The 12,406-nt window shown below is 54.4% G+C and overlaps 2 protein-coding genes across 2 annotated transcripts; one reads left to right on the top strand and one right to left on the bottom strand.

Annotated features, from left to right (window-relative positions):
- Nucleotides 1-2,105: 2,105 nt before the first annotated feature.
- RASD1 (ras related dexamethasone induced 1) lies at nt 2,106-3,848 on the top strand. The gene is made up of 2 exons (XM_006042841.4): nt 2,106-2,541; nt 2,764-3,848. The coding sequence occupies exons 1-2, from the start codon at nt 2,256-2,258 to the stop codon at nt 3,306-3,308; spliced, it is 831 nt and encodes a 276-aa protein (XP_006042903.1). The 5' UTR covers nt 2,106-2,255; the 3' UTR covers nt 3,309-3,848.
- Nucleotides 3,849-4,880: 1,032 nt separating this feature from the next.
- MED9 (mediator complex subunit 9) lies at nt 4,881-10,502 on the bottom strand. Its single transcript, XM_025280437.3, has 2 exons — nt 10,206-10,502; nt 4,881-6,496 (listed from the first exon to the last, which is right to left on the bottom strand). Exons 1-2 carry the CDS (start codon nt 10,424-10,426, stop codon nt 6,280-6,282), a joined length of 438 nt encoding a protein of 145 aa, XP_025136222.2. The 5' UTR covers nt 10,427-10,502; the 3' UTR covers nt 4,881-6,279.
- Between the last annotated feature and the right edge of the window lie 1,904 nt (nt 10,503-12,406).

Genomic DNA, 12,406 nt, shown 5'->3' with positions numbered 1-12,406 from the left:
GCTGCATTGCAGAGAAATCATACAGGCATGTGCCCAGGCCCAGAAAGCAAGACCATGGGTATCATCATAAACCTGGGCAACCTAGAATTAATGCAATGGCTGGAGGGTGGGGGCACACTCTGGGGAAAGAACGGCAGGTGGGTTCAGGGCCTAATGAACTTAGCTGACTTGAGGGACAAGTCCTAGAACCTGGCATCTGTGGGCGGAATCATGCCCAGGTGCCAGGAATTGAGGTTGAGAACCCAGGCTGGGCTCAGTACCTGCCACTGTCACCAGCTGGAAGGGGCCAGAGGAGTGAGGTCATCCCTGTCCTGACATCTGACCTGGGGTCAGGGAGAGGAAGGCTCTGATTCTGGGCTGGGTCCTGGCCCACTGGCCTCCCTAGGGAGAGCTGGACCCTGCAGCTGTGGGCCCTGGGCAAATCATTCCCCTGCCTCAGTTTCTCCGTCTATAAAATCAAGTTAGTAATAGTTTCCACTCCTCTAGGCTGCCATGAAGAAGGACTTAAGGACTGTGCCTGAAAGTGAAAGTCACTCAGTCATGTCCGACTCTTTGCAAACCCATGGACTATACAGTCCATGGAATTCTCCCGGAGAGAATACTGGAGTGGGTAGCCTAATCCTTCTCTAGCAGATCTTCCCAACCCAGGAATCAAACCGGGGTCTCCTGCATTGCAGGCGAATTCTTTACCAACTGAGCTATTTAGGGAAGCCCAAAGACTGTGCCTGGGATGGGATAAATGGGAACCAACATTTTCCTGGCTCCCCTGCAAAGGGCAGGAAATTCTGCTGGAATCCTGGTCACACAGGGCTGCGTGAGAGTCCAGAGGCCCTGTGCAAACCTGTGTGTGGACTAACCTTGTCACTGCCCAGAGCTCGGCCTGTGTGGATGGGTGGGTGGTACCAGGTGATAGCCCTGGCACTCTCCCAAATCAGAAGCTGAGCACAGCCCAGCCTCACCTGTCACCATGGGAGCAATGGCCTTTCCACCAGTTCCAGGCTAGAGTTGGCCAGCTCCAGCAGCCTCTTCCCAGGCCTTTCGGCAGCAGCCCACTCCTGGTTACTGATCAGCCTGCTGCCCCCTGGTTTGTTCTGAGGCCTCGTGGGTTATTTACTATTGTTGTTATTACCACAGCCCTACACTGTTTGCAAGTTCCCAACCAATCAGAGCCAAAGCTCCATCTTCCAGGAGAGGAATACCAAGTCCAGAGAAGGCCAGCGACTGCTGTGATGCCCACGCAGCATTCAGGATCATCCTGGCTTCCAGACTATCTCCCCCAACTAGAAAATGGGAATGCTGGCCCATGGGACTCCAAAGCACAAGATGCTATGGGGGAGGGAGGGAGGGGACATCGGCCTGACTACTGAAAGGCAAGCCTCTGGTCCTTCCAGGCTCCAACAGGAAGACGGCAGGGGCAACCTCTGGCTGAAACTCCTACCAGGAACCAGCGCCTCTCTGGCTGGGAGAAAGGAGCTGAAGCCTGTTGTGGGGCGCGGGGTCCGGAAGCTCCGGCTTCGCGAATTCCAGCCTCGAGCGCCGAGCTCCGGGGTCCCGGCTCCGCCGGCGGGGCCTCGGCTGCCCTCTGGCGGCGGGAGAGCGCCGCGCCCACCTCCCGCTGACACCGCCGCCCGGGACGCCAGGGGCCTGAGCCGGCCCCTTTCTCAGAGCTGGTCCGAAGGTGAGCAGCGACCCGGGCGCGGTGCCTGGCACCTGGCACACACCTGCCGTCGTGCTGCCCAATGTTGTTATTCTCCGAGGAAAGTGAGTTCCAAAGAAAGCGTGCGCGTGTGAGTCCAGCGGTGGGGAAGCGGGTTGGGGGGGGGGGGGGGGGGGGGGCGTGGTCCTTGCAAGGGGTCGGAAGCACAGCCAGAAGTGGGTCCCCGACGCCCTTGCGGCCGCTGAAGCATCGGAGAAGCGCAGAGTCCGCGCGCCCGCAAGCCCGAGGCAGACCCTGGGCTGGTCTTCCCAAGTCCCGCCACCGCGAGAGGGCAGCGGCCAGCGGAGGTGGACGGAGGGTGCAGTGGAGCCCGCGGGAGTGCGCACCGTGACGCGCAAGGCGGGGCGGGGCGGGGCGGCCACGCGGGCTGCATATAAGGGCTGTGCTGGACGCGCAGAGCCAGAGCTTTTGTCCGGAATCCAGAGCCCTGCTGAGCCCAAGCCCGAGCAGCCGGCCGAGCCGAACTCTGCCCTGCGCCCCCAACCACCGTCTGCTTGTCTCACGGCCCCGCGCCCGGCCCCCTCGGTCCCTCTGCTCAATGAAACTGTCCGCGATGATCAAGAAGATGTGCCCGAGCGACCCGGAGCTGAGGATCCCGGCCAAGAACTGCTACCGCATGGTGGTCCTCGGCTCGTCCAAGGTGGGCAAGACGGCCATCGTGTCGCGATTCCTGACAGGCCGCTTCGAGGACGCCTACACGCCCACCATCGAGGACTTCCACCGCAAGTTCTACTGCATCCGCGGCGAGATCTACCAGCTGGACATCCTCGACACGTCCGGCAACCACCCGTTCCCCGCCATGCGGCGCCTCTCCATCCTTACCGGTGAGCCCGGGCGGCCAGAAGCGGGCATGGGGAGGGAGCGCGCCGCCGCGGTGACGGGGACCCCTTGTCCCGGGGCGCGCGGGCTGGAGGCGCGGTCCGTGCGCCACGATGGGCGCTGGAGAGGTTAGCGTGCCCCTCGCGGCGGCCGGAGCCCCTGAAGTCAGCCCGCCTCAGCTGTCCCCTGGTAGCCGCCCTCACCCTCTTCCGCTCTGTCCCCCTCAGGAGACGTGTTCATCCTGGTGTTCAGCCTGGACAACCGCGACTCCTTCGAGGAGGTTCGGAGGCTCAAGCGGCAGATTCTCGACACCAAGTCGTGCCTGAAGAACAAGACCAAGGAGGACGTGGACGTGCCCCTGGTCATCTGTGGCAACAAGGGGGACCGCGACTTCCACCGCCAGGTCGAGCCACGCGACATCCATCAGCTGGTGGGCACCGACCCCCGGCGCTGCGCCTACTTCGAGATCTCGGCCAAGAGGAACAGCAGCCTGGATCAGATGTTCCACGCGCTCTTCGCCATGGCCAACCTGCCGCGCGAGATGAGCCCGGACCTGCACCGCCGCGTGTCGGCGCAGCACTGCGAGGCGCTGCACCAGAAGGCGCTGCAGGGCAAGAGGCTGCGGCGAGCGGGCGGAGACCGCGACGACGCCTTGGGCATCCTGGCGCCCTGGGCGCGCAGGCCGAGTGTGCACAGCGACCTCATGTACATCCGCGAGAAGGCCAGCGGCGGCAGCCAGGCCAAGGACAAGGAGCGCTGCGTCATCAGCTAGGAGCCCCCGCCCCAACGTGGCAGCAGAGCCTCAGGAGGCCCTGTAGTTCGAGTGTCCGGGCCACGTGCCCCAAACCGCGGGCGTCTTCCTACCCAGCGCCCCAGCCCCTGCACCAGGGAGAGTCAGCGAACAGAGAAGGGACCGTCATCTGCTCGGAAAGGAATGAGAACTGGCTGAGGCCCGACTCCCCCCACTTCCGATGCCCATTGGGGCCCACCACTTTTCTCACAAAGCCCTAAAAATGGGAGCGGGGGTGGAAATTAAGCTTGTCCTGCCCGCAGGAGCAGCAGGGGCATTATCTGTGTGATTGGGGGTTGCCATGACAGCTGGCCTGAAACCGAGGGTGGGGTCAGATCATAGGGAGTGACTTGTTTACATGTGTGTGCAATTGCACAAAGCAAAACATAAAACTCGCACTTTATAAGAGTTCTGGTGTCACCCTGGACATGAACAAGATCTTACCTAGGTGTTTGTACTGCATGTTGAGTCTTTATTGTTACTGGTTTTTTACTATAAAATAAAGTAACTTAAAATGGAAAACCATGCTTCCCCCGGCTTTAGAAATGGGGGAGGAGGGAGGGCAGGTCTCTACTTCTGTGGAACTGGACTTGCTTTTCCCAGAGCTGGAGATTAACCCTGGCCTGAAAACAGCTCCCTGGAGAGAGGCCCCAGAAAAGCTCCCAACAGCTGGAAGCCCTTCTGTTTGGGAGCCACTCTTGAGAAAGCCAGGACACAAATAAAGGGCTTCAGGGTTCAGCCATGCACCACCTACTTGCCCCCCCACCTCCTCCCCCTCCAAGGGCCTCAGGGACTGACCAGCATGTCCTATGCTCAGCGCAGGCCCAGGGCAACAAAACATCACCAAACCTGGAACCATCAACGGTTCGAGGGGTCACTCAAGCCCTCCTTTGTGCAGGACCCTTGTCCTGAGTCGGCTGCAGGCTCCGCCACCGAGCCACCTGGGCCTAGTCACCATTTGTGGCCCTGGCCCCTCTGGCCGCCCTCCCTCCTCAGGGGCGTCCAGCAACCCCTCTGCAGCTGAAGGCACCAGCTCCCACCTGGTGGCCGGCTCCCTCCGCCACATGAGACTGCACAAGCCCAGGGCAAGGGACAGCTGGCAATCCTGACTTTCCACCTGTGAAACCAAGAGAGCAGACGCTTCTGCTGGGGGCTGCTCTGAGGGCCGTGGGCAACGTCTCCGCATGGTGCCCGCTGCCCAGGAATCCAAGTGAAGAGTCCAGGTGTCCCAGGGGAGGACTGTAACTCTGCTTTGGTGGACTGCTCCCTGCCAGGACCCGACCTACATCCACAAGGAGGGATGATGGCCCAGGGGCTGACCACATGCAGGACGACCCTCTGGGCCACCTGTACCCTGGGGTCGGATGCCACTCCCAGAAGGGTCACCCCATGCTCATGCTGGTGTAGCTGGTGTGGCCATGTTCTCGGGCTGGGGGCGGGGCATGGAGTGGAGGTGTTCCCAGTTGCTCAGTCTCCTCTGTGTAAAGGGGAGGTTTTCCTCTCAACTATCACGGGGATGTCCTAATGTGAATGTCTCAGTACAGACCCACGATGTCCTGACAGCAGAGCACAAGTTCTTTTAATCACTCTTGAAAAGCGTCACGGGTCACAACACCGGAGCACAGAGGAGACCCACGAGGAGCCCATGTCCACTACAGTCTCGCAGCAAGCCCCGGCCGCCTGGTATTTCTGAGCTTCACATTCCATGGTTATTTGGTTGGAGCCTTAAAATCGACCAACCCAGTACTGTACTCTTGAAACTTCAAAAAAATAACTGATTCAGTTTATAACAGCCCCACGGCAGAGCTGGCCTCAGGTGACACCCACTTAAATTCAGAGCCTGCTCCTCTGGATGAGGCTGTGAAACCTCACCCTTCCCCTGGACACCTGACAGGTGGCTGCCAGCAGACTCAGACAGAACCCCAGCTCGGAACACCCTTAGCCTATATTCCTGCCAACTGGCGGGCGCCCATCATCCCTGACACGGCTGGCACAGGGATGAGCCCACTCTAGATCTGAGTGATACTCGCCACTTGTCCCCACAGGTTTCAAAGGCTTTCACCTCAGGCTGGTCACACAAACGCAATTTCTGTCTGGAGAAACAAGGGTGTTTATAAACATCTATGAACCAGGCCTGGGCCACACGATTGCCAGGGCCAGCTTCCCCCACCCCAAGGGGCTGTCAGAATCATGGCCCAGCTGTCCTTTTCCATGTGACCCCCAAGTGCACGCAGTGAGGCCAGGGGGGAGGTCATCGGTGAACCAGGGACAGGCCTTGGGAAAGCTGAAGAGGGTGTCTGTTCATCTCATCAGACCACAGCTGATGAGACCACATGGTCTGAGGTGGTCTGGCCATTCTTGGGCAGTAAATGGCTAAACGAGCTGACTGAAGGTAACAGGGGACAAAGGAGCAAGAGCTACAAGTAACAAGGACATGGGTGGCAGAGAACCTGGGTGGGGGGTGCCTGGTGGGCTCCTGGTTGATACCCCATGAACAGTAACACCCATGCCTCAAACAGAAAGAAACTATTCCAGGGCAAAAGGCTACCCCACAGTCTCTGAAACCATGCATTTCTCTCAAGGCCTTTCTCCATGTGTGTGCAGGCCTAACTGTCCACACACACTGCTGCTCACTGGACACCAGGTTCCTGGTACACCCACCATCTGGAGTGGGTGGGGAGGGGCAGAGGGAAGCCGCCTCCCTTCCTGCTGTGTCCCTCCCCAGAGGCAAGAGGCGGCCCCACCTCCCAGCCTCAGGAAGCCTTCCTCCTTCAGCAGGCAGTTACTGCGCATCTGGATGGGGGCACAGTACATGAGGATGCCCAGGGAACCAGCTCGGGCACTGGCTCTGCAGTCAGGGGTAAAGTTCAGCTAAGCAGGCAGTACCAGAGCCGTTCCACAGGGCTGGGAGACAGGATGCCAGTGCCCCAGCACTCCTCCTGGGGTCGGCTTGTCACTCCTTGGGGATCTCAAACATGCACAGGCTCTTGTACTTCTGCAGCAGTTCGTTCTTGGTCCGGACCTGCTCTCGGAGGCGCTGCAGCTGCTGCTGCTGCTGCTCGGGGCTCAGGTGGATGCCAGGCATGGTGCTAACCACCTTGCGCATCTCCTGGAACTTGGCCTTCAGGGTGTTCAGGTCCTGGTGGATGTCGGGACTGTCCTTGTCCATGCTGCGGGGGCAGAGGGCAGGCGTTAGCACCAACAACCTGAGAGCTCCCTCCTCGCTCCCCCAAACCCCGCATTAGAATGCCTGTCACATGTCGCCTGCATATTGATCTGTGCACTGGGAGATGGGCAGGCACCCCTGCCCGCCTCCCCGAAGCAGGTGCACATGGGAAGCAGAGCCTTCCTCCAGGGCTGCCTCCCCAGCCCAGCCTGCGGGAACCAAAGTAACATTTGCTGAAAGAGTGAACACAGATAAGTTTCTACATATCTGCTGAATGAATAAAAACCATCACCAACATCAGGCAACAAGTGGCAAGTAAAACCTAATGAAGTACCACATTCCTTCTAACGTGAGACACTACAGGCCATTCAGGAGACGATCAATGAGCAAGAGCTAATTTTAGCTGATGTTCTGATGCCTGAACCTGTTAACATGCAGTCAGATTTCCACAGAACTATTCATAAATTTTACATTAGTCACAGCTACTGGAAAACTTTCAGCAGATACTCGCTCTCTCCCACCAACTCGGGTAAACTGAGCCTTCTGGTCCCGCTCACTTTAAAGGTGGGATCATATCTTCACTCGTAGCTGTTGTCGGCTTCCCGGAGACCCATGTTCCCTGTCAAGTTAAAAGGAAGCAAGAACAAAACCCTTCACCTGAGAACACAGAAACAGCCCATCAGTTGCTCCTGTATATTTTTTAATAGTTAGGAAATGGATGGATGAGCCTTTGAAAACAGGTGGTTGAGACTAAAATCTAAAAGCTGATGCACAGGCTGTTTTAAGTCACCCACTGAGGCACAAGAGGGGAAAGCTATCAAGGATCATTTCTTTCTTTCAATAAACGTTCATCCCTATTGGGCAATTTCAACCCAGATGGTGCTAATTCATGTTTATTAGTAATCATTTCTCTGCTTACGCAGACAGAATAGCCATCTTTCCTGGTGATCCACTAGTTAGAGCTCATTCCTGACAGATGAGATGCACTGGGGCCTGCTCACTGTTTATCAATAACTCGAACTCGGAAGCAAGACCTGGAGAATCAATAGTTTATTCTGGGGAACAAATAAAGACATTTCCTGTTGTCTTCTGAGGCCCTCGATTCACACACACCAACTCTGGTGCACCTCACCCCAGCTTCAAGGAAGCGTTTTATATTCTGTTTCCTTCATGTCTCAGCTCTGATCTACAACTCTTGACAGACACCATCTGGACTTCTGAAATCATTCCACTTGGATGGCATATGTGCTAACACGTTGTTACAAATTTAAGTCCCAAGGCAATTTTGAAATTAAATTATAGTTTTAAGAAAACTGATTCACAACACATAAGTCTGAAAGGACAAGGTATAAACAAACAAAAAAAATAAAAATTTTCTAAACAATAAGGTCCTACCATATAGCACAGAGAACTATACTTAATAGCCTATGACAAACCATAATGGAAAAGAATATTTTTAAAAAAAGAATGTCCACATATGTGTAACTGAATCACTTTTCAATTTGTTTTGACAAAAACATAACCACACTACACACATGGTTCTGATTCTTGCTTTTCTCACCTGAAATGCACCTCGGACAGCCAGATGAGCTGGCTGTCATGGGTATGTGGATGTTTGTAACTGATCACCTGCAGGCCGAATGGGGATGGCCATCCCACACCTGCACCTGTGTGTGTGGGCACCCACCGCCCCTCAGTCAGTGCTGCGGCTCTGCCTGCCACCACCCTCAGCAGTTCATCCCTGCTCCCCCTCCTACTCCCCAGCTTCCTGTGGACCCCAGTCCTCTCCTCCTCCTAAAGCCCTCTGTCCCATCTACCTTCACAAAACCCAAGCACTAGCTCAAAAACTTCAGATGACTCCTCAACTCCCCAGTTCAGTGTCTCTGGGGTCAGATACCCAAGAGAGTCTATTTTCTTTGGGGGCCAGTTGAGAAGTTGGGGACAGGAAAGGGGAGGTATGGGTGAAGGGTGGGGCCGGGTCTCAATGTCCAGTCTGTGGATTTGCTCTCAAGCTCCTATTCTCAGTATGGCTCCCCTCCCCCAGCTCCCACAATGTGCCTAGTGTTCCCCAGTCCAGACACTCTGGCTGACTCTTTCCTAAAACAAATCTTGGCAAAGTACAAGCCTTTAAGCTGTCTGACCAAAGTCATTCAGCTGGTACCTTATAGAGCTATCATTTGTGGTTCATTTTTGGATGGCAACACCTATTCAATGGACATGAGATTGAGTAGACTCTGGGAGATAGTGAAGGACGGGAAGTCTGCTGTGCTGCAGTCCATGGGGTTCCAAAGAGTCAGACAACTGAGCGACTGAACAACAAACAATGACAATTATTACTCATATATTAGAGATAAGAAAATCAAGGCCTAGAAAGGCTATGCACTTAACTAAGATTCCAACACAAACAAGTATCAACATGCAGATCTGAACTCAAGAAGATCTGACTTCAAAGTCCATGTTCTTTCTCGTGGACGATGCAGCTCCATCTTTAAGGCCAGACCAACCCAACTGCTCTATCAGGGTCAAAAATAGACTCTGAGAATGTGTACACTCTGTGTTTTCATTTTTCCGTATTTTTTCTAAAACCCGAATAAGCATATTTGGCTTGATCCTGGATAATGCCTGGGACTCCAGGGCTGCTTCTGTGTTTGTGTGCTTGGTCACTCTGCCTATAAGTGCTACCTGATTACAGGCTCCTGGGAATAGAACAGTCTGCCTTGCCCGATAAACACTATGTTCACACCAAGTGAAGCCAGATGAAGTCAAGGTCTACTGTGACTACTGTGAGAACAAAGTCTTCACAGTCGTCTGAAAAGCAGTGGAAGCGTCACGTCATCCCAGGGCAAGTGAATCTAATCCGCCTCAACTCTAAACCGGCTAGGCCATCAGCAATGTTTCGTATTGTATCGATTCCATTTCAGCAAAACATCCAAGAGCATGTTGATGTTCACTTGAATGTTACTGTAAAAGTAACTTTGTTGTAATCCACTTTGCTTTTATTTTTTAATGGCTGAATAAAAAGTTCAAGCCCAGGGGTTTAAACTTTGCTATCATGTGGACATCAATAACAGTTAAAAATAATTTGGGCAAATGTGGGGATTGGGGAGATTTTTGGCTGTGTGTGTGTCTGTGTGTTTTCCTTCTAAGGATAAGTTTGAAAACTCAGGTGATCTGAAGACTGGCCAAAAGAAGACAATCACCCCCTGTGTCGCCATGACAGGGCACCCGAGTGCTGGCAGGAGGTCAGCGCCCTACTCCTGTAAAGTTCCCAACATCACCCCTATAATCTCTTTGCATTATGGGTTATTCCGCTCATGAGTTTCCCCTTCTAACTGGTGAGCAAGGTGGGAATGAAAAATCGGCCCCTCCACGTGTACACGCCACAGCACTTAGCAGTGTGCCACACATGGAAGATGACCCGTATCTATCGGATCTGGGGGAAAACAGGCTCACCAGGCTGCACCCGAGTGGTCTGCCCACAGCGTCTGTGGACTTGCTGTCTACACTGGCTTCGTTTTAAGAACGCTGCTTGCCAGCACGGGGCCTGGCAACTCCGAGGATCGACTGCTGAACACTTGGGACTGCTCGCGGTGGCCTCTGCGTGGCCGCTCCCCTTCGGGTGTGTCTCCCCCTTGGTACCGCGGGGCGCCCATGGATTTCGGACACGTGACGGGCAGCGGGGGGCGTGCGGGCTGATTCCCCGGGGCCCTTACCATTTGATGATGCTGTGAACCAAGGGAAGGAAGGAGCAGTTCTCCTCCGCCTTCACGCCGGCAGGGGATGGAGAATTCGACGCGGGCTGTGCCTGCTGCGCAGAGACAGACGGCGGCGGCTGCGGCTGCGGCAGCGGCTTCATCTCCGGCAGCGGAGGCTCGGCGGGCGGCGGCAGCGTGTCCTCAGCCTGCCTGCCGGCAGCAACCCCCACAGAAGCCATCGTGTCCCGGACCCCAGCAGCCGATCACCGGGGCAGGCGGCTTCGCGCGCCGGAAGTGTTGCTGGTTATGACGTCACCACCGTGCGCCGCGGAGGCGGGGCCGGGCCTGGCGATCGTTACTAGGCAACAGGCGGCTGGTCCTGGGTGGCCTGGATTTGATGGTGCGCAAATGTTCAAGCTGGTTTTAGAAAAGGCAAAGGAACCAGAGATCAAATTGCCAACATACGCTGGATCATCGAAAAAGCAAGAGAGTTGCAGAAAAACATCTATTTCTGCTTTATTGACTATGCCAAAGCATTTGACTGTGTGGATCACAATAAACTGTGGAAAATTCTGAAAGCGATGGGAATACCAGACCACCTGATCTGCCTCTTGAGAAACCTATATGCAGGTCAGGAAGCAACAGTTAGAACTGGACATGGAACAACAGACTGGTTCCAAATAGGAAAAGGAGTACGTCAAGGCTGTATATTGTCACTCTGCTTATTTAACTTATATGCAGAGTACGTCAGAGAAAGCAATGGCACCCCACTCTAGTACTCTCGCCTGGAAAATCCCATGGATGGAGGAGCCTGGTGGGCTGCAGTCCATGGGGTCGTTAAGAGTTGGACACGACTGAGCGCCTTCACTTTCACATTTCACTTTCATGCATTGGAGAAGGAAATGGCAACCCACTCCAGTGTTCTTGCCTGGAGAATCCCAGGGACGGGGGAGCCTGGTGGGCTGCCGTCTATGGGGTCGCACAGAGTCGGACACGACTGAAGTGACTTAGCAGCAGCAGCAGTAGCAGCAGAGTACATCATGAGAAATGCTGGGCTGGAAGAAGCACAAGCTGGAATCAAGATTGCCGGGAGAAATATCAACAACCTCAGATATGCAGATGACACCCGCCTTATGGCAGAAAGTGAAGAGGAGCTAAAAAGCCTCTTGATGAAAGTGAAAGAGGAGAGTGAAAAAGTTGGCTTAAAGTTCAACATTCAGAAAACGAAGATCATGGCATCTGGTCCCATCACTTCATGGGAAATAGATGGCGAAACAGTGTCAGACTTTATTTTTTGGGGTTCCAAAATCACTGCAGATGGTGACTGCAGCCATGAAATTAAAAGACGCTTATTCCTTGGAAGAAAAGTTATGACCAACCTAGATAGCATATTGAAAAACAGAGACATTACTTTGCCAACAAAGGTCCATCTAGTCAAGACTATGGTTTTTCCCGTGGTCATGTATGGATGTGAGAGTTGGACTGTGAAGAAAGCTGAGTGCCGAAGAATTGATGCTTTTGAACTGTGGTGTTGGAGAAGACTCTTGAGAGTCCCTTGGGCTGCAAGGAGATCTAACCAGTCCATTCTAAAGATCATCAGCCTTGGGTGTTCTTTGGAAGGAATGATGCTAAAGCTGAAACTCCAGAATTTTGGCCACCTCATGTGAAGAGTTGACTCATTGGAAAAGACTCTGATGCTGGGAGGGATTGGGGGCAGGAGGAAAAGGGGACAACAGAGGATGAGATGGCTAGATGGCATCACCAACTCGATGGACATAAGTTTGAGTGAACTCTGGGAGATGGTGATGGACAGGGAGGCCTGGCGTGCTGGGATTCACGGGGTTGCAAAGAGTCGGACACGACTGAGAGACTGAACTGAACTGAACTGAGAGACAGCTAAATTTTTCAATAGTCAGAAATAGCAGGTATACTTCAGGAATAACATGTTATTCCTATTTACGTTACAAAGAGAGTCCAAAAGCAACCTGTACAGGAAGATAAATGAGGCCTCAGGAAGAGTGGACAGCACCTCCCACACCTGCGGGTGTCAGGCCCTGCGCCCGCGGACATGGAGGATCCGAGGGGAAGGACCCACAGCTCCCACCCGCTCAGAAGCCTCCAGGGACGAGGCCTTGCGCCTACCCTATGGACCCAGAAATAAACTGAACAGTTAATATGCATCTTCTGGGTGACACACGCTGTGCTAACTGTGGGGGAAG

This window comes from Bubalus bubalis, chromosome 3, assembly GCF_019923935.1.
Source record: "Bubalus bubalis isolate 160015118507 breed Murrah chromosome 3, NDDB_SH_1, whole genome shotgun sequence".
In the NCBI taxonomy this organism is placed as follows: domain Eukaryota; kingdom Metazoa; phylum Chordata; class Mammalia; order Artiodactyla; family Bovidae; genus Bubalus; species Bubalus bubalis.
The sequence above is the reverse complement of the archived record's forward strand: the minus strand, read 5'-3'. Positions and strand labels throughout refer to the sequence as shown.